This window comes from Rhinoderma darwinii, chromosome 5 (assembly GCF_050947455.1).
Source record: "Rhinoderma darwinii isolate aRhiDar2 chromosome 5, aRhiDar2.hap1, whole genome shotgun sequence".
Lineage (NCBI taxonomy): Eukaryota > Metazoa > Chordata > Amphibia > Anura > Rhinodermatidae > Rhinoderma > Rhinoderma darwinii.
Genome location: NC_134691.1, coordinates 134,058,663 through 134,083,806, shown reverse-complemented (window position 1 = coordinate 134,083,806; position 25,144 = coordinate 134,058,663). Strand labels below are relative to the sequence as shown.

Below are 25,144 nucleotides of genomic sequence, written 5' to 3'. Positions count from 1 at the left end.
TTTTGTTAAAAATTCCAAAGCATCTCATTATAGGACATATAACTTGTAAGCATGTAGAGGAACCGAATGTATTCTTCTTAAATGACACACACATACAGGCTAATATATTAGGGAATTGCATTAGATATAATTCCTTAATATACTTTACTACAGAAACTGATCCAAACCTATAGCAGGAAAGCCTGGTAATGAACAGACACTGTATATATTCTTAAGATGGGCTCCAGGTGATACCATGGTGAAGCTGATTTACTATTGGATTATACTGCTATATATTTCAATTGCTGCTAGTTACAATATACAATATGCATAAACAGCTAAAATGACATTATATATATATATATATATATACATACATACATACATACATACAGACACACACACACACACGCACATATATGTATGTAAGCCAAATACCAAACTGCAGGTACACTTTGTATATATTAAACCTTCTTTATCTGTATCTTTATCTGTCATTTTAGACTGCACTACCTTTACCAGCTGACAATAAAAAGTACAATATAAAGCCCTAGAAGAATAAAAAATAACTTCAAATTCCCACTTTTCAAATTATTTAAAAAGGCAAGGCACACAAGAGACAGAAAGACTATAATGGTCATTCTCTATTTAAGGGATAGTCCATTCTTATGCAAATAAATCTTAATCCTTGTACAATTCAATATTTTACAATTTAATTTGTGTTTTAGTTTCTTACGATTATCTAGATATCTGGTTGCTGCCAATGAGCAGAAACAATTATAGGAATAAAATCTCTTCCTTGAAGTGGTTGTCCAAAGATTTAATATTACATTTTTATTTTAGATCAAACAAAACATAATATTTTCTACTGGAATACTTTTTTTTTCTAAATCTTCCTGTGTCAAGATATTGCTGTTACTTGTTATGGCGAACCCTTGTGTTATTTTGATTCCTTCTTAAAAAGTCCACCTAATGTGTGAAGTGCTGATGAGAAAACGATCTTTCTAGTGAACCAAATGCCATTGGCTAGTATGTATAATAACAGGAATAAATGCGCTGTCTGCGTACCAGAGGACGTAATCTATGCCGTTTAGGTATGACTTCCTGTTTTGGATGCTATATTTCTAAATAGTTTACCCTCTCCTGTCGCTAGACTGGCTATTTATGTCGGGAGAGGGTTATTTAAAAATGGTGCCAGCTCAGAAGCCTAGCGAGCACCATAGCCGCCGGGTCTCTGTTGTGTTACACAACAGGGACTCAGCGGCAATGGTTGCCATGAGAGACATCTCTGATGGCAAGCATTTAACCCCTAAGATGCTGTGGTCAGTTGTGACCACCGGCATCTGAGGGGCTTTTTACTTTCAATTTGGGCCGGTCACCGTCTCCCGCGCAGCAAGATCGCTGGAGACGGTGTATTCCTATAGCAGCTGGGAGCTTTGTTAACGCTTCCAGTCCTGCTTATAGGAAGATTGCTATTGAGACCTGCCTGTGGCAGTTCTCAATAGCAATGCACTGTTTTTCCATAGACTGCAATATTGTGATATTGCAGTCTACGGCGATCTAATGATCGCAGGTTCAAATCCCCTAGTGGGCTATAAAAGAGTAAAAAAAAAATTTAAAAAAACAAAAGTTTTAAAAAAGAAATAAATATACATATATATATATATATATATATATATATATATATCACCCCCTTTCCCCAGATCACGTATAAATAAACAAAAATAAACCCATTAGGTATTCCAGTGTCCAAAAAAGTGCAAACTATAAACATATTTATCCAATAGGGTGAACGCCGTAGCGGGAAAAAATATAAAAATGGCTGAATCTAAATTTTTTGCCACTTCAACCCCCAAATTTTTTTTTAATAAAAACTGATCGAAATGCCAGACATTCTCCAAAATGGTACCAATAAAAACTACATCTTTCCCCGTACAAAAAGATGCCTTCCACAGCTCTGTGCACAGAAATATAAAAAAGTTACGGGGGTCACAATATGGCGATGCAAATATTTTTTGGTTTTTATTTTAAAACGTAACAAAAACTACATAAATTTGGTATCACCGTGATCGTACTGACCCATCAGAATAAAGGTAACATGTCATTTTCACCGTATAGTGAACACTGTAAAAACGAAACCCATAAGAAAATCGCAGAACTGCTGTTTTTTTCCCAATTCCACCCCATTCTGAATTTTTTTCCAGCTTCCCAGTACATCACACAATATTAAATCGTGCCATTAGGAAGTACAATTTTTTCCTGTAAAAAATTAGCCCTCATATGGGTTATGAATTTTTGAAGGCGGGGAGGAAAATACAGAAGCATAAAAACAAAAATTTGTCTAGTTCTGAAAGGGTTAAAGTGCACTTAAAACAAGACAAACAAACATGAACACTTTGAAGAAAAAAAACAAATATGCAATTTTCCTACCAGATGCAACCACTGTGCTTGCCCACAAGGTGTTTTCTATACCAAGGCTTTCATGAATAGATGGGTCAATATCTTCCTGCAAAAAAATAAAATAAAAATTAAACATGTTGTACACAACAAGAACTGCAATAAATATGTAAACCATATTCTAAAATGTGTAATATTTTCTTTAACCTCTCGGCGACATGCCACGTACATGTACGTGGCAGCCGTTAAGGGGAAGTATGGAGCGGGCTCACGGGCTGAGCGCGCTCCATACTTAGCGGGTGACGGCTTTGAAATACAGCCGATACCTCACTTCAATGGGCGGAATTCAAAGGTAACTTTGATTCCACCCATTAACACCTTAAATGCCGCGATCAATCGCGACCGCAGAATTTAAATAGTTGTAATCAGGGTTGGCAGCCCCCTCTGACATTCCATCAGCCCCCCATGACGCGATCATGGGGTGTCGATGGTCGTCATGGCAGCCTGAGGGCATAATGAAGGCCCCGAGGTCTGCCATATTTGTACTCCTCTGAAGCCCTGCCACCGGCAGGGCTTCGAAGGAGACTGTCAGTATAGCGATATACTGCAATATATTAGTATTGCAGTATATCATGCAAGCGATCCAACGATCTCCGGTTCAAGTCCCCTAGAGGGACTAATAAAAAAAAGTAAAAAAAAACATTTAAAGTTTTTTTTAATTTCCAAAAAACAGCAAAAAACCTTTTCCCAAGTTTTAAGTTAATACAAATGGTATCTCCGCATCCGTAAATGTCCGAACTATCACAATATAGCATTGTTTAGCCCACTCGGTGAACGCAGTAAAAAAAAAATATATATATATATATATATATAAATATATATATAAATCACGCAAATTGCTGTTTTTTGGTCACCATAGATCGAAAAAAAAAATTTAATAAAAAGTAATCAAAAAGTCGCATGCACCCCAAAATGCTATCGGTTAAAACTAAAGCTTGCCCTGCAAAAAATAAGCCCTCACATCGCTCAATTGATGGAAAAATAAAAAAGTTATGGCCTCCAGAATATGACACAAACATTTTTATTAGCTATATATATAAAAACAAATACATATAAACTTGGTATCGGCATAATCGTATCAACCCATAGAATAAGGTGAACATGTAGTTTTTACTGCCTGATGGACACCATAAAAAACACAAACACAAAATGGCGTAATTGCTGTTTTTTGCTCATTTCGCCACACAAATAATTTATTTTCAGCTTCTCAGTACATTATGCAGCACAATAAATGGTGCCATGAAAAACTACAACTTGTCCTGCAAAAAACAAGTCCTCAAACGGCTATGTCAGAGCCTATATATTAGAAACCCCTCGCAAATCACCCCCCTTTTGAAAACAGCATTTAGGAAGATTGTTAATCCTTTAGGTGTTTCACAGGAACTAAAGCAAAGTAGAGGTGAAATGTACAAATTTCCCTTTTTTTGGGGCATATATTCAATTTGAATCCATTTATTTTAGTAACACAGCAGTGTTAACAGAGAAACAACTGAATATTTATAACGTAGATTCTGCCGATCCTGTGACCCTAGGGTGCGACTTGACTCAAACATAGGCCTCAGAAATGAAGGAGAACCTTTTGGATTTTGGAGCCTCCTTTTTATTACAATATTTTCCAGGCACCATTTCATTGAGAGGCAAAACATAAGTAACACCTGGAAAAAGACCCCATTTTAAAAACTACACTCCTCAAGTCTTTCATCTAGGGGTGTAGGGAGCATTTTGACCCCTTAGGTGTTTTCTACAAATTAGAGCTCAATGGATGTTGCAGAGTGAAAATTGCAATTTTTCCACAGATATGTCATTTCAATGCCAAATATCTTGTAGCCAGTCTGTGCCACAGAAGACAAAACACCTTATAAATAATTAAGCAGGTTCCCGGAGTATGGTTATATCCCATTTGGGGTCATAAACTCCTGTTTGGGCACACTGCCAGGGTTGGAAGAACCCCATTTGACTTTTGGAGACTGAATTTCTCTTGCTAGTAGTTTTGTTTGGTGTTTTACTGGTATTTCTATTTATAATGCGGGGGCAAAAGTAAGCATTGCAGAGTGTATCAGGGCCTGATGAACGTGGTATAATAATGGGAAAAATAAATAAAATTAATAATCTACGAATGTGTGGTATGCTTTAACCCCTTCCCAACCACCCCACGTAGATTAATGGGCTGCAGCACTGGTCCTTGTGCCTGCAGCCCGTTAATCTACGTGTGCTCCTAACAGAACACACAGGTATTCCCCGCAGCCCGGCATCTCCCAGTACAGGCTGCTACTAGAAGCTTTAATACTGGTGGAAAACATTGCGACGGATAACAGCGGTGATCCCTGCCGATTAACCCCTTACATGCGGCAGTCAATAGCAACCGCCGCATTCAAGTTGTTATAACATCGGCACAACTCGGCGCGATTGCTATGGCAACCGGAGGCCTAACAAAGGCCTCCGGTCTGCCATCTACGAAAGGTGAATAGGTCCTGCCAGAGGCAACACCTAATATGCTCCCTGTCAGTGTGAAACTGACAGGTATCATACCCTGCAATACATTAGTATTGCAGGGTATTATAACAACGATCCTACAGTTGGATCTTCATGTCCCTAGTAGGACGGAAAAACATAAAAGTAAAAAAAAAAAATTACAAAAATAAAAAGTTAAAGTTCAAAGCAATAAAATTAAGAATGGCCCTTTTTCACTTATAAAGTCCATTATTATTAGAAAAAAATGAAAAAAAATAAAACTATGCATAATTGTTATTGCCGCATCCGTAACGGCCTGAACTACAAAAATATAATGTAATTTATCCCACACGGTGACCACCATAAGAAAATAATAAAAAAACTACACTAGAATCGCTATTTTTAGTCACTTCAGCTCCAAAAATAAGGAATAAATAGGGATCAAAATGTCGCATGTACCCAAAAATGGTACCAATAAAAAGGACAGTTTGTTCCGCAAAAAACAAGCCCTCACACAGCTTTCCTGATGGAAAAATAAAAGTTATGGCTCTTAGAATATGGCGACACAAAAACTAAATAATTATTTTAAAACCGTGATTTTAACGTGCAAAGACCATAAAACATAAAAAACCTATATACATATGGTATCGTCATAATCGCATCGACTTGCAGAATAAATTAAATATGTCATATACAATACACTGTGAACGCCGTAAAAAAATAAATAAAAAACAATAGAAGTTTTCACGGCCTAATTACACTAAATTCAGCAAAAAAAAAAAACTGTGGGTCAACATGCTCACTGTACCCCTAGATAAATTCTTTTTAGGGCTGTAGTTTCCCAAATGGGGTCATTTCTGGGGGGTATCCACTGTTTTGGTCCCTCCTGGGCTTTGCATATGCGATGTGACACCCCGAAAACCAATCCAGCAAACTTGAGCTCCAAAAGCCAAATAGCGTTCCTTCCCTTCTGAGCCCTGTCGTGTGCCCAAACAGCAGTTTATTAGCCCATACGGGGCATTGCCGTAATCAGGAGAAATTGCTTTACAAATATTCGGGTGCTTTTTCTTCTTTATGTCTTGTAAAAAATTATAATTTCTACATTTTATTGGAAAACATTTTGATTCTCATTTTTACCGACTAATTCCACTAAATTCAGCAAAAAAACTGTGGGGTTAAAATGCTCCTCATACCACTCTATAAATTCCTTGAGGGGTGTAGTTTTCCAAATGGTGTCTTTTTGGTCGTGTTTCCACTGTTTTGGCCCTACAAGACCTCTTCAAAACTTGACATGGTGCCTAAAATATATTCTAAAAAAAAAAAGGAGGCCCCAATATCCTCTAGGTGCTCCTTTTCTTCTGAGGCCTGTATTTCAGTGCAGTAGCACACTAGGGCCACATGTGGGATATTTCTAAAAACTGAAGAATCTGGACAATAAATATGGAGTTGCATTCCTCTGGTAAAACCTCCTGTGTTACAGAAAAAAATGGATTTTCTGACAAAAAAAAGAAATTTGGACATTTCACCTCTACTTTGCCTTAAGTCCTGTGAAACACCTAAAGGGTTAAGAAACTTTCTAACTGCAGTTTTGAAAACTTTGAGGGGTGCAGTTTTTAAAATTGGGTGACTTATGGGGTTTTCTAATATATAAGGACCTCAAAGCCACTTCAGAACTGAACTGGTACCTATAAAAATAGGTTTTGGAAATTTTCTTGAAAATGTGAGAAATTGCTGCTAAAGTTCTAAGCCTTGTAACGTCCTAGAAAAATAAAAGGATGTTCAAAAAACGATGCCAACATAAAGTAAACATATGGGAAATGCTAATTAGTAACTATTTTGTGTGGTATTGCAATCTGTTTTACAAGCAGATAGATTTAAATTTAGAAAAATGCACATTTTTGCAAATTTTCTCTAGTTTGGTGTTTTTCACAAAAAAATACTGAATTTATCGATCACATTTTTCCACTAACAAAGTACAATATGTCACGAGAAAACAAACTCAGAATCGCTTGGATAGGTAAAAGCATTCCCAAGTTATTACCACATAAAGTGACAGGTCAGATTTGAAAAAAATCGGCTGCGTCCACAAGGCCAAAACAGGCTCAGTCCTGAAGGGGTTAAAAAGTAATCCTTTATGCGCAGGCCAGGTTTTTCAGGGCTGGTTTCTCACTGATAAATGCTATCCTTCTTTTCCCCCTTTGGAACACACTCTGCAACTTTTTGGGTCCTTCCCTTGCTTGCAATTTGGGGAACTTCGCTGGGAAAAGCAGAGATTGTGATTCCAGCAGAGATTGTGATGTTTTGGGGCAGATGTGCTTGGGCCCTGGTTCCTAAATATTAGGTCCTTGATAACCACCTTTTGAAACTTAAAAGCATATCTAATCTTAAAGAGGCTCCGTCACCATATTAGAAGTGCCCTATCTCCTACATAATCTGATCTGCACTGTAATGTAGATAAGTGTTTTTTATTTTGAAAAACGATCATTTTTAAGCAAGTTATGAGCAATTTTAAATTTCGTTTCTTAATGCCCAACTGGGCGTTTTTTTAACTTTTGACCAAGTGGGCGTTGTACATAGGAGTGTATGACGCTGAACAATTAGAGTCATACACTTCTCTCCATTCATGTCCATTTGTACTCAGCACAGCGTGATCTCGCTGTGCTGTCACATACTCCCACATTAACTTTACTGAAGTGTCTTGAGAGTGAATAGACATTGCCTCAAGCCAGGACGCCATGTCTATTCACACTCCCAACACTTCAGTAAAGTTTGTGTGGGACTTAATCATAGCACTGCGTGATCTCGTGAGATCACACTGTGAATGACAGCACAGCTGTGCGATTAAAGTCCCACAAAACTTTACCGAAGTGTTGGGAGTTTGAATAAACTGGGTGAGGAACATCCAAACTTTGCTACAAAGCGGAGGTTGTGGAAGATAGTTTCATGTCACAGGTCCACTATGACAAGATTGAGCACAGCAACAAGACACAAAGTAGTTATACTTAATCTAAAAGGTCTCTTCCAGGCAAAGATTTCAAAGCAGAATGTGGTTTCAAGATGTGCTCTTCAAGCTCTTTTAAATAAGCACCATAAAATGGGCAACATTAAGGACCATAGACACAGTGGTCGGCCAAGGAAACAGTGCAGCAGATTAAAAACACTCATGCTTATTTCTCTTTGAAATAGGAAGATGTGCAGAAGTACCATCAGCTCAGAACTAGCAGAAACCAGTGAGACCCAGGTACACCCATCTACAGGTTCGAAGAAGTCTGTCTAGAAGTGGAATACATGTAAGAATTGTGGCCAAAAAGCCATAACTTGGATGGGGTAACAAAGCCAAGCGACTCAACTATGCATGAAAACATAGGAAATGGGGTGCAGAAAAATGGCAGCAGGTTCCCTGGACTGATGAGTCAACATTTGAGATATTTAGCTGTAACAGAAGGCAGTTTGTTCGCTGAAGGGCTGGAGAGCGGTACAATGATGAGGGTCTGCAGGCAATAGTGAAGCATAGTGGAGGTTCCTTGCAAGTTTGGTGCTGCATTTCAGAAAATTGTGTTGGTGTTTTGGTCAGGATTAATGGTGTCCTCAAAACTGAGAAATACAGAAATGCTTATCCATCATGCAATATTATAAGTGAGGCATCTGATTGGCTCTAAATTAATTCTGCAACAGGACAACGACCCTAAGTATACAGCCAATGTCATTAAGAACTATCTTCAGAGTAAAGAAGAACAATGAGCCCTAGAATTAATGAATGGCCCCCACAGAGGGGATTACATGAAGAGAGAGAAGAATTTGGGAAAAGCCTATGTCCACAGAAGATCTGTGGTTAGATCTCCAAGGTGTTTGGAACAACCTCCCTGCCGAGTTCCTTCAAAGACTGTGTGCAAGTGTACCTAGAAGAATTGATGCTGTTTAGAAGGCAAAGGGTGGTCACACCAAATATTGATTTGATTTAGATTACTCCCCTGTTCATTCACTTTGTATTTTGTTAACTGATAAAAAAACAACATATTTAACACTTCCATTTTATATATACATATATGCAGCAGCAAGGAGGAGATTATACAGCAGTTGTGAACAGTGTAGCTGAGAATCCAGCACTAGGATAGGACAGTGACACTTTTGTGTCTTTCTTAACTCTGCTCCCCCACCTCTCTCCATAGACTTGTATGGGCAGCGTGTCTGTGTCTCTTTCTCGCTCTGCTTCTACTCACTCCCCGGTCCATAGAGTCTATAAGCAGGCTGTGAAGAAACACACCCAAACTTCCTGCAGTCCAATTCCACTGTTCTTTAAAGAGGCTCTGTCACCAGATTATCAAATCCCTATCTCCTATTGAATGTGATGGGCGCTGCAATGTAGATAACAGCAAAGTTTTTTTTGTTTTTTTTTTTAAAACGATAATTTTTGCCCAAGTTATGAGCAATTTTATATTTATGCAAATTAGCTTTTCAATGGACAACTGGGCGTGTTTTCTCGTTTAACCAACTGGGCGTGTATTGTGTTTTTACCAACTGGGCGTTGTGAATAGAAGTGTATGACGCTGACAAATCAGCATCATACACTTCTCATCGTTCCCACCCAGCTTCTTTCACAGCAGACACAGCGTGACGTCACCCACAGGTCCTGCAACCTTGTCGTCGGACAAAGAAGATACATCGGCTCCAGGCGTCCAAAAGGTTAATATGCTCGTTTGCTATGCTGCACATGGAGAAGCTGCTGCAAATTCAACTGTACTCTCTGACGCCTGGAGCGGATGTGTCTTCTCTCTTCCGACGCCAAGGATGAAGGACCTGTGGGTGATGTCATCATTCCCAGCCAGCTTCTTTCACTGCAGACAAACAGCGTGACGTCAACAACAGGTCCTTCAACCTTGGCGTCGGAAGAGAGAAGACACATCCGCTCCAGGCGTCAGAGAATACAGTTGAATTTGCAGCATCTCCATGTGCAGGTAAGCATAGCAAACTCCCTTAGAGACGAGCATATTAACCTTTTGGATGCCTGGAGCTGATGTATCTTCTTTGTCCGACGACAAAGTTGAAGGACCTGTGGGTGACGTCACGCTGCGTCTGCTGTGAAAGAAGCTGGGTGGTAACGATGAGAAGTGTATGATGCTGATTCGTCAGCGTCATACACTTCTATTCACAACCCCCAGTTGGTAAAAACACAATACACGCCCAGTTGGTAAAACGAGAAAACACGTCCAGTTGTCCATTGAAAAGCTCATTTGCATAAATATAAAATTGCTCATAACTTGGGCAAAAATTATCGTTTCTTAAAAAATAAAAAATAAAACGTTGCTGTTATCTACATTGCAGCGCCCATCACATTCAATAGGAGATAGGGATTTGATAATCTGGTGACAGAGCCTCTTTAAAGAGGCTCTGTCACCAGATTTTGCAACCCCTATCTGCTATTGCAGCAGATAGGCGCTGCAATGTAGATTACAGTAACGTTTTTATTTTTAAAAAACGAGCATTTTTGGCCAAGTTAGGACCATTTTTGTAGTTATGCAAATGAGGCTTGCAAAAGTCCAAGTGGGTGTGTTTAAAAGTAAAAGTCCAAGTGGGCGTGTATTATGTGCGTACATCGGGGCGTTTTTAATACTTTTACTAGCTGGGCGTTCTGATGAGAAGTATCATCCACTTCTCTTCAGAACGCCCAGCTTCTGGCAGTGCAGACACAGCCGTGTTCTCGAGAGATCACGCTGTGTCGTCACTCACAGGTCCTGCATCGTGTCAGACGAGCGAGGACACCGGCACCAGAGGCTACAGTTGATTCTGCAGCAGCATCAGCGTTTGCAGGTAAGTAGCTACATCGACTTACCTGCTAACGCCGATGCTGCTGCAGAATCAACTGAAGCCTCTGGTGCCGATGTGTCCTCGCTCGTCTGACACGATGCAGGACCTGTGAGTGACGACACAGCGTGATCTCTCGAGAACACGGCTGTGTCTGCACTGCCAGAAGCTGGGAGTTCTGAAGAGAAGTGGATGATACTTCTCATCAGAACGCCCAGCTAGTAAAAGTATTAAAAACGCCCCGATGTACGCACATAATACACGCCCACTTGGACTTTTGCAAGCCTCATTTGCATAACTACAAAAATGGTCATAACTTGGCCAAAAATGCTCGTTTTTTAAAAATAAAAACGTTTCTGTAATCTACATTGCAGTGCCTATCTGCTGCAATAGCAGATAGGGGTTGCAAAATCTGGTGACAGAGCCTCTTTAACTAGGGACAGATTTTATTTCACAACAGGGGGTGGAAAGCAGATTACAGGAAGGGAAACACCTAGTGGTAGAAACTTCACACATAATTTGAATGGATAGAACAACGACATTTTAACAGTAAGTCAATTACAAAGTTGATATATATCAGGAAAACTATTAGATTAGCATAAGTTGTTTAAAAAGTTACTGTCCATTTAAGGAATGTTTCCATGTGGCCTGAACATCGAGATAGCAAGTGTTATGCAATACCATCTATATGATGTGTACGGCCAGCTTTTTGGACAGTATAATGGGATTTGGCTTTATGATAAATTGGGTTATTGTGCAAAGTATTCACATTCTAGTATTGGCTAATCTTTTACGTTTTCCCTAGCCCCATACGCTGCACAAAGCCTCTGAGCATTATCATCTCCGCTGAATCTATAGGGTCCACCTGTGGGCTCTAGCAAATGATGACGTGGTGTTTTGCGGGGAAAAAAAACTTCTGAAAGTATAAATTAGTCATGGACATCAATTTACATTATTATATTCCGAGAGTCATACTTTTTCATTTCTGAGTTGATGGAGCAGTGTGAGATCTTATTTTTTGCGGGACAAGCTGTAGTTCTTATTAGTACCATTTGGAGCATATGTGATTTTATCATTACTTTTCATTACATTTTTTGGGAGGCAAGGACCCTGAAAAAAAAGCAATTCTGGCACTCTGTCTCTTCACAGTAGAATGGTATAGTACAGAGATTAGTCCTGTGTAATGCATTCACGGGCTTACTGAAGATGACTAAACATGGCGTCAGACATGTGTCCGACACATCCACACACATCATGTGACCCTTAACATTCAGTTACAAATAGGGTTACATAACATATGTTGGGGCAACATAGAGGACACATCCATGGGATAAGTGAATAGGACTAATGGTGGAATAATGATGAACAGCTACTTCACTGTGCCTGTATTTATTGTCTCTAGATGATTTATAAAATGGCTGTTTGGCTCTAGGGGATGTAGTCATGTAGTTAATAAAGTCATTAAAATACAACACCACACTGAAGAGAGCGGTAGAAGAATGTAAGAGCTGCTCCTCTTAGACACTGACAGACATGATGAGGATGATGATGATGGAGATGTTGCTGGAGCTAGAAATACGTTATAATTTCTGTAGGCAAAGGAAGAGGACAAAAAATGTGTATCCAGCACTCTGGTAAAAAATTTGGCTTTGCTATGATTAAAAACCCCAGAGGTTCGAAACGCGTAAGCTTGGTCCCGGGATTTTCATTTTAATATGACCAAATAAAGCCAAGTTTTTTACCAGAGTGCTGGATACACATTTTCTGTCCTCTTCCATTGCCTTGTATACCTGCTGTCGACTCCTGGGTTCCTTTTGGAGTATTTACGAGCACCTGCAATACCCAAGACGTGGATTTTTTCAACGCCGGAATTAACGCAGTGGAAACGCGGTGAGCAAACCTTTGTAAATATTTTTTCTATTTTTCTATACTTTAATAACTTATTATTCACATATTATATGCCTGGACAGTGTTACCTGAATGCAGACTCCATCTTTAGTCCATTCACTAATCCTATGGGTGCATTACTATAGACTAATCTGTGGGCCATACCATTTACTTTTTATTTTTAGACAGACAACTGCACTGATATAAGAAAGGTATGTGAGCAGAATTTTAAAAATACGTATATTAGAAAACGGTATGATTTCCTATTCTATAAATAAATGAATCAGAAAAAATAGATAGCCGACAACCCCTTTAAATGAGGGACCCCTTCCTCTATGAAGTCAATATGCCTAATAGGGTATATAAAAAGGGGTTGTCCTATTGAGCTAGCCACTTTAAGATACACACCCGTCCTCCCTCATTATAGGATAAAAGAATTTCCAGTCCTTCCAGAAGAAAATAAGACTTTGTACTGAGAAAACGTATTGGATCAAACCATGCATAAGGTTTTGAGGCTGTATCCAGGAAAACGAGATGATATGTCGTATACTACTCTGGGAGAATAAGACCGTAAAAGAACATAGTAGCTAAAAGTTATTCTTCCACAATAAACCTATATAAACCATATATTTCTATACTTACTACTTATCAATTTGCTGTGTTCTGGATTGTAGTACTTATTACAGAAAGTCAATGTGCATAGTGAAATGACTAGATAGTATATGGCACTGCAGATCACTTTATAGGAACGTCAATATTGTATATGTAAATGGAGCTGCAAACTTAACCCTGCATGTGACAGACTCTCAACCGTGCTTGTTTTTTTTATGTCACATTCCCACAATGAAAATGCTTATATTTAATTGGGTCGCTTTAAGTTAATATTGTAACCAGGCAGTTCATAACCATTTCAAGTGTTTGACTCTTAAGAGAGAAAATAGCCACCACTTGTCTCTAAACGGAATCCATTTTAGGAGAAAATTCTGAGTTTCTGTGCAATTTGCAGGAATATCCAGTAACATGAGGAAGAGGAAAGAGTGCTCTTTTAGCAAATTCTGAGATTATCTTTCAGAGATAAGTGGATCGTTCAAACATCAATATATGATACCATTTTACTAGTGTCAAATCCCATTTGACCACAGATCAATTTAATTTTCTGGGTTCATCTTTAAAATGGAACCATGAAAGTTTAACTCCTTCACCTTTTTCTAAAAGAACGAACAAATACAATAATGCATTTAGCTTAACACAATCAGATATAACACGTAAAATGACAGCACTTTAACCCATCACTATTTATCCACGTATGACAGGGAAACATTTTAATCAAAATATAGGACTGTTAGGTGGTGTTCACATTTGCATTGGGAGCCTCCATTGGTGTTTACGTCGGCCATTCTGGTAATTTTGACAGCAAGAATACCGCAGTCTGCAGCTCCAAAATAATAGAAACGGAAAAAACTTAATTTAACCCCTTTAGGACGCAGCCTGTTTTGGCCTTGTGGCACAGACGATTTTTTCAAATCTGACATGTGTCACTTTATGTGGTAATAACTCCGGAATGCTTTTACCTATCCAAGCGATTCTGAGACTGTTTTCTCATGACATATTGTACTTTATGATAGTGGAAAAATTTGGTCGATAAATTCAATATTTATTCATGAAAAGCACCAAAATGTAGAGAAAATTTGCAAAAATGTGCATTTTTCTAAATTTAAATATATCTGCTTGTAAAACAGATAGTAATACCACACAAAATAGTTACTAGTTAACATTTCTCATATGTCTACTTTATATTTCCATCGTTTTTTGAACATCCTTTTCTTTTTCTAGGACGTTACAAGGCTTAGAACTTTAGCAGCAATTTCTCACATTTTCAAAAGGCTATTTTTACAGGGACCAGTTCAGGTCTGAAGTGGTTTTGAGGGCCTTATATATTAGACTTCCCCAATAAATCACCCATTTTAAAAACTGCACCCCTCAAAGTATTCAAAACAGCATTCAGAAAGTATTTTAATCCTTTAGGCGTTTCACAGGAAATAAAGCAAAGTAGAGGGGACATTTACAAATTTCTCTTTTTTTTTGCCGAAATTCATTCATAATAAAAAAAATTGTGTAACACAGAAGGTTTTACCAGGGAAATACAACTCAATATTTATTGCCCAGGTCCTGCAGTTTTTAGGAATATCCCACATGCGGCCCTAGTGCCCTAATGGACCGAAACACTGGCCTCAGAAGCAAAGAAGCACCTTTAGGATTTTGGGGCCTGCTTATTTTTAGATAATATTTTAGGTACCATGTCGAGTTTGAAGAGGTCTTGTCGTGCCAAAACAGTGGAAACTCCCCAAAAGTGACCCCTTTTTGGAAACTAGACCCCTCAAGGAATTTATCTAGGGGTACAGTTAGCACTTTGACCCCACAGGTATTTTGTTATATTTCTTGGAGTAAGGCCTCATGCACACGACCGTATTTTTCCCCACCCGTAAATACTGGCGTAAATACGGGTCCGGTGTCACACGTATTCCACCCGTTTTGCACCAGTATTTACGAACCCGTGCCCGTAAATATGGGTCAGGTGTCACCCGTATTCCACCCGTATTTACGGGCACGTTTTTGGCGGCAAAATAGCACTGCACTAATCGGCAGCCCCTTCTCTCTATCAGTGCAGGATAGAGAGAAGGGACAGCCTTTTCTGTAATAAAAGTTAAAGAAATTCATACTTACCCGGCCGTTGTCTTGGTGACGCGTCCCTCTCTTCACATCCAGCCCGACATCCCTGGATGACGCGGCAGTCCATGTGACCGCTGCAGCCTGTGATTGACCTGTGATTGGCTGCAGCGGTCACATGGCCTGAAACGTCATCCAGGACGTCGGGCCGGATGTCGAGAGGGACGCGTCACCAAGGCAACGGGCGGGAGACCGGACTGGAGGAAGCAGGAAGTTGTCGGTAAGTATGAAAGTCTTTTATTTTTATTTTTTACAGGTTTATACTGATCGGTAGTCACTGTCCAGGGTGCTGAAAGAGTTACTGCCGATCAGTTAACTCTTTCAGCTCCCTGGACAGTGACTATTTACTGACGTCGCTTAGCAACGCTGCCGTAGTGACGGGTGCACACATGTAGCCACCCGTCATTACGAGAGCTCCATAGACTTCTAAGGACTGTCCGTGCCGTTATTACGGCCTGAAATAGGACATGTTCTATCTTTTTCAACGGCACGGGCACCTTCCCGTGAGAAAACGGGAAGGCACCCGTCGCCAATAGAAGTCTATGAGCCCGTTATTACGGGTCGTAATTACGACCCGTAATAACGGGAGTTTTTACGGTCGTGTGCATGAGGCCTTAGTCTGTGAAAATGAAAATCTACTTTTTTTCTGAAATAACAAATATTTGTAATATTTACAAGGAATAAAGAAGAAAATGCACCCCAACATTTGTAAAGCATCTTCTCCCGATTACGGAAATACGTGGTAATAAACTGCTGTTTGGACCCACGGCAGCGCTCAGAAGGGAGGGAGCGCCATTTGGACTTTGGAGCACAGATTTTGCTGGATTGGTTTTTAGTGCCATGTCGCGATTGCAACGCCCTAGAGGAAACAAAATAGTGGAAACACCCCAAAAGTGACCCCATTTGGGAAACTACACCCCTCAAGGAATTTTTCTAGGCGTATAGTAAGCATTTATACCACACAGGTCTTTTGCAGAATTTAGTAGAATTAGCTCATGAAAATGAATATAAACATTTTTGTCCACTAAAATGTTGAATTTTCTCATTTTCACAACGGTTAAAGGAGAAAAAGTCGCCCTAAATTTGTAACGCAATCTCTCCCGAGTACGGAAATACCCCTCATGTGGTAATGATTTTTTTTTTTTAATAGAAATTAATTAACCTTTGCAGGACTGATCCTTTTTTGCTTTTCCATTTTTGTTTTTCCCTCCCCGCCTTCAAAACGCCATAACTTTTTTATTTTTCCATGAATTGAGCGGTGTGAGGGCTTATTTTTGACAGGTCGAGCTGTAGATTTTATTGGTACCATTTTTTGGTATATGCAACTTTTTGATCACTTTTTATTTAGAGCTTTGGTGGCCAAAAACAGTGATTTTGGCGTTTTAAATACTTTATTTCTTAAGGCGTTCATAATGCGCTATAAATGACAATTTTACTTTATTCTGCGGGTCGGTACGATTACGGCGATACCATATGTATATAGTTTTTTTATGTTTTGCAGCGTTTGCACAATAAAATCACTTTTTTATTTTTCAGTCAAAAAAGCGGTGTAAGGGCTTGTTTTTATTGGTTCTATTTTCGGGTACATGCGACTTTTTGATTACTTTTTATTCTATATTTTGGGAGGGGTGGTGACCAAAAAATAGTGATTCTGGCATTGTTTTTAGTTTGGTTTTTTTGCGGCGTTCCCCGTGCGGTAAAAATAACATTATAGTTTTATAGATTGGGTCGTTACGAACGCGGTGATACCAAATATGTGTACTGTTTTTTAACGGTTTCATTTTTTCCCTATAATAAGAGACTTATTATAGGAAAAAAAAATATTTTATTTTTACACTTTTGTAAAACATTTTTATTAACTTTTTTAAAAAAAAAATTCTTTACTTTTGACACTTTCCTTTTCACCTGCAGCTCTGATCGCTGCTAGAATACATTACACTACCTAGGTAGTGTAACATATTCCAACTGTCAGTGTGACGTCAAATTTCATCGTGAGGTCTGCCGATGGGCTAGAAACCCCTGAATGCGGCGATTGCAATATATCACCGCAATCAAGGGGTTAATTGCCGAAATCAGCGGAAATAAGCCGCTGATCGGCATACAGTGGAGTGTCAGCTGTCAGGGAGAGCTGGCCTCCCGGTGCACACTGTCGCCGACAGTGTGCACTGGGAACCACGCAGTAACTGTACGTCCCTGTGCGCTAAGACACTGGCCACATGGACGTACAGTTGCGTCCTGGTTCGCATAGGGGTTAAGTCCATCGGTCTTAATTTGGATTTGTTAGTAAACACAGTCACATCATTAAAAAAACATGAACCACGATGCTTGTGTTAACAGAGCCTTCACTTTAAACCCCTTCAGAACTGAGCCTGTTTTGGCCTTGTGGACGCAGCCAATTTTTTCAAATCTGACATGTGTCACTTTATGTGGTAATAACTTGGGAATGCTGATCTATTGGATCTACTATACATATGTGGTGGTATTGCTCGACGATTAAAGGTTTGTGGACAGAGGTTTCTAAATTGATTAAAGATATTACTGGGAAAGATGTTCCTTACAAACCTAAATTGGCAGTTCTTGATATTGGGTTGGGGGACATTTCCTATGAATTCCGAGTAGTGATTCATCACATATTCATTGCAACTAGGATGTCCATTGCCAAGTCCTGGAAATCTCATATATCGCCCTCTATATCAGAGGTAATTAGCAGAGTAAATACGACTTGCCATCATGAGTCTCTCTAATTGCAAAATGCGGCTACTCATGGTAAAAGTTTGAAAAATTGGAAGATATGGATAGATTTGCGTTATTATACGTAATGGTATACGGTATGTTATGTCTGTAATTGAAATCTTTGATACAGCACTGTTGTTATTATTAATGTTATGCGTTGGTGCTCCTACAATGGTGTGATCTGCTATGTATCCAATGTACTAATGTACTATTTGATGAAGGTCCTTCTTTATGGACCAATTGTTTGGTGTTATCCTGTTTGAAAACTGATCTAAATTTCAATTAAAAAAACTAATGATTCAAAAAAGAACTTGAGAATGCTTTTACCTATCCAAGCGATTCTGAGATTGTTTTCTCGTGAAATATTGTACTTTATGTTAGTGGAAAAATGTGATCAATAAATCCAGTATTTGTTTGTGAAAATCACCAAACTTTAGAGAAAATTAGCAAAAATTTGCATTTTTCTAGATATAAATGTATCTGCTTGTAAGACAGATAGTAATACCACATACAATAGTTACTAATTAAAATTTCCCATATGTCTACTTTATGTTGGCATCGTTTTTTTGAACATCCTTTTTTTTTCTAGGACGTTACAAGGCTTAGAACTTTAGCAGCAATTTCTCACATTTTCAAGAAAATTTCCCAAACCTATTTTTACAGGGACCAGTTCAGTTCTGAAGTGAAGTATTCAATACAGCATTTAGAAAGTTTCTTAACCCTTTAAGTGTTTCACAGGAATTAAAGAAAAGTAGAGGGGAAATTTACAAATGTATTTTTTGTCGGAAAATCAATTTTTATTAATTTTTTTCTGTAACACAAAAGGTTTTTCCAGAGAAACACAACTCAAATATTTATTGCCCAGATTCTGCAGTTTTTAGAAATATCCGACATGTGGCGCTAGTGTGGTAATGGACTGAAACACAGGCCTCAGAAGCAGAGGAGCACCTAAAGGATTTTGCGGTCTTCTTTTTATTAGAATATATTTTAGGCACATCTCAGGTTTGAAGAGGTCTTGTAGTGCCAAAACAGTGGAAAACCCCCAAAAAGACACCATTTGGCAAACTACACCCCTCAAAGAATTCATCAAGGGCTATAGTGAGCATTTTAACCCCACAGGTTTTTGGCTGAATTTAGTGGAATTAGTCTGTAAAAATGAAAAGAATAAGGAATAAGGAAGAAAAAGTGCCCCAAGATTTGTAAAGCAATTTCTTCTGATTACGGCAATGGTAATAAACGGCTGTTTGGACACACGGCAGGGCTCAGAAGGGAAGGAGCACTATTTGGCTTTTGGAGCTCAAGTTTACTCAATTGGTTTTCGGGTGTCATGTCGCATTTGCGAAGCCCCTGAGGGACCAAAACAGTGGACACCCGCCAGAAGTGACCCCATTTGGGAAACTACAGCCCTAAAAATTATTTGTCTAGGGGTATAGTGAGCATTTTGATCCCATAGGTTTTTGCTGAATTTAGTGTAATTAGGCCGTCAAAACTTCTATTGTTTTTTATTATTTTATTTTTTTACGGCGTTCACCGTGCGCTATGACATTTAAAGTCGATGCGAATACGGCGATACCATATGTATATAGGTTTTCTATGTTTTACGTTGTTTGCTTGATAAAATCACGGTTTTAAAAAAATTATTTTGTTTGTGTGTAATATTTTGGGAGCTGAAGTGACTAAAAATAGCGATTCCAGTATCGTTTTTGTTAGGCATCCGGTTGCCATAGCAATCGCCCCCCCGCAACCGCGTAGTGGGGTGCCGATGGTGCTATAACAACTTAAATGCGGAGGTCGCCATTGACTGCCACCTTTAAGGGGTTAATCGGTTCGGATCACCGATGTGATCTGACCCGATGTTTTCCCCCAGTACATGGGCTGCTAGTAGCAGCCTATACTGTGAGATGCCGGGCTGCAGGGAGCGCCTGTGTGCTCTGTTAGGAGCACACGTAGATTAACAGGCTGCAGGCACAAGGACCAGTGCTGCAGCCCGTTAATCTACGTGGGGTTGTCGGGAAGTGGTTAAACACACAGTTTTTATGCAGTTTTTGGCTCAGTGTTTGAGCCAATGCCAGAAGTGGATCCAAGGAATAGGACAGATATAAAGAAAAAACTGATGCATCTCCTTTCTTTTGTCTCCACTTCTGTGTTTGGCTCAGTAAAAACGGAGCCAAAAACTGCATCAAAACTGTGTGTGTGATCCTGGCCTAAAGTATCTTTACTTTTAGGATACTTAAAAACCATGAGAAGAAAGCGTCAACAGATCAGCAACCTTACAGAAAATGTCTCATCAAAACAACCCCTGTCCATGTATCCTAGTATGGCATATGGACATCATAGAGGGGGGTCCCTTGATCAGAACCCTATCTATGAGCCAAAGTGGAAAGCTGATAAGCAACAGCAGCTCCCACTTTGGAAGGCACAGCTCGCCAATGTATTATGTTGTCAGACATTTATTTAAAAGGCAAGCATGTAATACTACAATAAACAAATGTATGACCAAATGAAAACCCCCATCAGCTGAACGCTCGGGCAACTGGTGATCAGCTGAACGCTCGGGCAACTGTCTTTAGAGAAGGGGTTGTCTTCATAAGACTGGTGGTAGATTTGAAACAATGGCCAATTTTAAGTCCCTTATATTTTATTAGTGGAATGCTCCTACTGCTACATTCTCATAACATTACATTAGGATTTTGCAGTTTCTTTATATATTTTATATGGGCAGGTTTGATACAATTAAGGACAACAGTCACTGCTGCAGCAAGCGAAATGGTGTTGAACTGCAATGGCACCAGGAAGTGGCAGGGAACTCCATTGACTGGTTGTGTCAAAATGATACTGAATTTAAAGGGTGAGTATATTTTAGGTTATTTTTTTTTATCATTTTCAGCCAGTTTTTCACAATTTTTAAGAGTAAAAAAAAAACCATTTAATGCTATGTTCACATGGTGCAGTCAAATCACAGTTTATTACTGCAATTGCTGTGTAAAGGATCTGCCAGGCACAGCTTCGGGGTTAACGCCCATAGATAATCAGTCTGCACCTGCTTCTATGTCTGTGAGACTGACTCCATCTTCCACCACTCAGGGTGGCAGGCTTAGGAGTGGGAGAACCTATCACAGCCTGGCCAGACGGAGCTAGCTCCCGCCCTCTGTCTATTTATACCTGCCTTTCCTGTTCCTCCTTTGCTTGTGATTCTTCTCGTTTGGTTTCCTGGCCCTGCTGCAGCTTCTTGTACCATTGTCCTTGCTTCATATTGACCCTGGCTTGCTGACAACTCTCCTGCTCTGCGTTTGGTACCTCGTACACTCCTGGTTTGACTCGGCTTGTTTACTACTCTTCTGACCTGCGTTTGGCACCTCGTACTCTCGGCTTGTTCACTTCTCTTGTTGCTCACGGTGTTGCCGTGGGCAACTGCCCCTTTCTCCCCCTAGCTCTGTGTACCCTTGTCTGTTTGTCTGTCGTGCACTTATTGAGCGTAGGGACCGTCGCCCAGTTGTACCCCGTCGCCTAGGGCGGGTCGTTGCAAGTAGGCAGGGACTGAGTGGTGGGTAGATTAGGGCTCACTTGTCTGTCTCCCCACCCCCGTCATTACATGCTGCAGTTTAGGCAGATTCCTGTTCAGACGTTTATGAATGCTCAGTGACAACCAAAGTGGGAACGGTAATGACGGTCATACGAGTTGTCATAGAGCTAAAAAACTGTGAAATAAAGAGTACTAGGGAGAAGATGTCAGCTCAACAACTTATATTTAGAGATGATGTTTTGATTTTAGCTGATACGTTATGCCCAGTATAAGAGCGATTGATGTACTAAACAGATTTGACCACCGGGAAATTTTTGTATCAGTTCTAATGACAGCCCTACTGATTGTTGAGCAGCTTTCTCAGTAGCTGCTAAAATAGAATATTTTTTTTTACACCGACAACTCAAGGACTTGCAGGATTTATTTATTTTTAATTTGTATTTTGTGTAAAACATTCTTTAGTCAGTTCTATTTACAATCCTATTCTGGTAATGTATCTAAGAATATACATTTTAGAAAGTCCATTTTCAGTTGTCCGATATGATGTTTATTATTAAGGACTTTGAGTGCATGCCGCCTGGAATACACATGACAAGAATAGCGGCGATGATAACAAAACTTCCTAAATATTCTGCAATAAGAGCCACAGATGAGTTAACACTACAGACGTAACAGCACATAATACGACCAATTGTGCAGGTGACCCTATTGGAGACGGATTTCATGACAGTACTAGTATTCATTTGTGAGGTGCTGCAGGTGCACTGCACATTGTTCTAGCTGTCAATGCAATATTGTCTCAAGGGCATATTGTGTGGATATGAAAAATTAGAGAAAGCGTCTACTTACCCGTGTAAAGTTACCTTCAAAACTGTGAATATCCAGTTGTGGCTTCTGAGCATAAACATAAGCATTGATTGAAAAGAGATCCTGCAATAGAGTAGCTGCAATTAATAAACAATGCAGCTCTATCAATAAATAAGAGTATGTCATAGAAGGCTTGACTAAAAACAGCTTGTTCATTTCTAAATATGATACCATTGATTTTCCTTCTTTGTTCATGAAACTAAATCTTGGAAGAAAAAATTTCCAACACATTATGACAGAGACAGAGCATGCATATTACCAAACAACATGTTATGGATAACTTTTATATCGGATTCTTCAAAACACATTTACTCCTAAGGGAAGGTTTACAAAATCACAGTATTAGGAGTTTCACAACCTGCTACTGAAAAAAAAAGAAAGTATTTGGGAAAGGTCACAAAGTCTTCATCAAATATTGATTTCTACTGGTTTATCACCAACAATTAGACAAATATAATACGTGGTCAACATGAAATAGACCGTTGAATCTAAAACTATCATTTTTGTTAGCACCATCTAAGTAACAAAAACAAAATGAAATATTAATTCTCCTATTTTTCATTGTCCGTAAAACCTGACATTTACCACAGTGGTCTTGAACGTTGACAGTTCTGATTTTCTTGGCTAGGGAACCAATTTGTGAATTCTGCATAACAATAATCTATATTCTTAAACTATTGTATTTGAGAAGACTCCAAAAAGTTGTCATGACAGTCCTTGAAGACATGTAGAATTGATTAAAAAGAAATTTCACATTTGTAACATTAGAATATATCCATGAGCACAAATTAAAGTGGTGTTCCAACTAAAAGCATCTTCTGACAGATGATATAGAATAGGCCAGAAGACAACATTAGTCAATAGGGTCTGTGTGCTGGTATCCCCCCCCCCCCCCAAAAAAAAAAAAAAAGAAGGCCGGGTCAGTCTGAAGTTTAGGGCATCTGAACTTCTTCAGTTCTGACAGGGGATGTCTGCCCCTTCAAGTCACTGAAATAATTGGTGTCATATTAAGAATGCTTTGTTGGAGATTTCCATGAAACTAGAGCCAGTGCATGACGTCTAACGTGGGATGCCGGTTGCAAAAAAACCAACACAAATAAGATGGCATGGAAATATTACGAAAACTACAGTTTTGGATCACATAAAAGTTGAAACCAGGTACCAGGTATTGACAAATACAGCAGGATTCCCTTTAACTGGCTGATTTTATTAGGCATAAGTCCCTTAAAATGGGAGGCTCATAACAACAATGCACCACTATCAAAAAGGTATCTCAGGCCCTGCTTACACAAAGTATTTTGGCGTTGATTTTGATGCGGAAACCGCGTCAGCATCAGCGCCGAAAAATGGCCGAAATCGCCCCCCATTGTTTTTAATGGGAGGCAGAGGAGTTTTATTATTTCGGGGCGGCTCTTAACAGATCGCGGGAAAAGAAAGCGGCATGTCCTTTCTTGCCGTGGTTCCGTCTCTGACCTCTCATTGAAATCAATGTGAGACGGAAAAAACCTGCGGCGCTTAATTCAGAGCATTTTCCGAGGGCATTTTTTTGCCTTGCATTGCAATGGCTGCGAGTGAAAAACACGGAAAAAAGCGCAGGCAGATCAAAATCTGCCTAAAATTCCTGAAGTCATTTTGAGGCAGATTTTTTCTGCCTGCAAAAAAACTCTGTGTGAACGACGTTGGTCTTCGAAGAGACTGTTTTTTAGCACTATGATCAAATCACACAAGAAATTAATAAATGGATTTACAGTTAAGTGCTCCCTTTCACTTGTGTTGCATTAACCAGGTTTATTTACCACTGGAGTTACACAGATAACAAACCTACAGAACTGTAAATTATAAATGATGCGCTCCTTGGACTGGTATATAGCAGTGTAGGCCCGTTTCTCTATCTGATCACATCTTAAACTGTTTGCTATTTGTTGTAATCTTTCACACGCTGACCATTCATCACAATCTTGTCCATCCTATTTGGTTTTCATCAAGACCACGAGAAATAATTCATATGAAACTAATACACATGTGGGTGTCCTATATCTTCATCATTCACCTCTTTCCCATCTGTTATCACCTACAATTTAGATAATCCAGCCTATTATGTGCTTTATTGTGAACAGAAAAATAAGAGTCTCTTGGAATCCAATACCACACACATACAATAAAAACAGTTGTCAGGCTCTAGCCTCTCTTTATTAGGCATTTTACCTACAATCATACAAATAATAAATAACAACTTAACACACTAATAAGCTCTCACAGCAATTTAAAGGGGTGGGGAAAATGTTGGCGTAAAGTTGGCTGTTCAGTTCAACTGGTTACAACAAACACTAACTTAAAACACATTCAAATGTTACCTACATTTCTAACTTGGACTCTTTAACCCCTTAAGGACGCAGCCTAGTTTGGACCTTAAGGCTCAGAGCCCATTTTTCAAATCTGACATATTTCACTTTATGTGGTAATAACTTGGGAATGCTTAAAGCTATCCAAGCAATTCTGAGATTGTTTTCTCGTGACACATTGGGCTTTATGTTAGTGGTAAAATTTGGTCGAAATATTCAGTATTTATTTGTGAAAAATTGCAAAATTTAGAGAAAATTTAGAAAAAAAAGCATTTTTCTGAATTTAAATGCATCTGCTTGTAAAACAGATGGTTATACCACCCAAAATAGTTACTAGTTCACATTTCCCATATATCTACTCTAGATTTGCAACGTT

The 25,144-nt window shown here is 39.1% G+C and overlaps 1 protein-coding gene across 2 annotated transcripts in view; it reads right to left on the bottom strand.

The window, feature by feature from the left end:
* Positions 1–25,144, bottom strand: part of ATP9B (ATPase phospholipid transporting 9B (putative)) — a 286,527-nt gene that overhangs the window by 159,744 nt on the left and 101,639 nt on the right. For both annotated transcript variants that reach the window (XM_075826526.1, XM_075826527.1), the window contains exons 9-10: positions 22,409–22,489; positions 2,410–2,485 (exon numbers count right to left, since the gene is read on the bottom strand). In XM_075826526.1, coding sequence (XP_075682641.1) covers positions 2,410–2,485; positions 22,409–22,489 — 157 coding nt within the window. The remainder of the gene's footprint in view (positions 1–2,409; positions 2,486–22,408; positions 22,490–25,144) is intronic.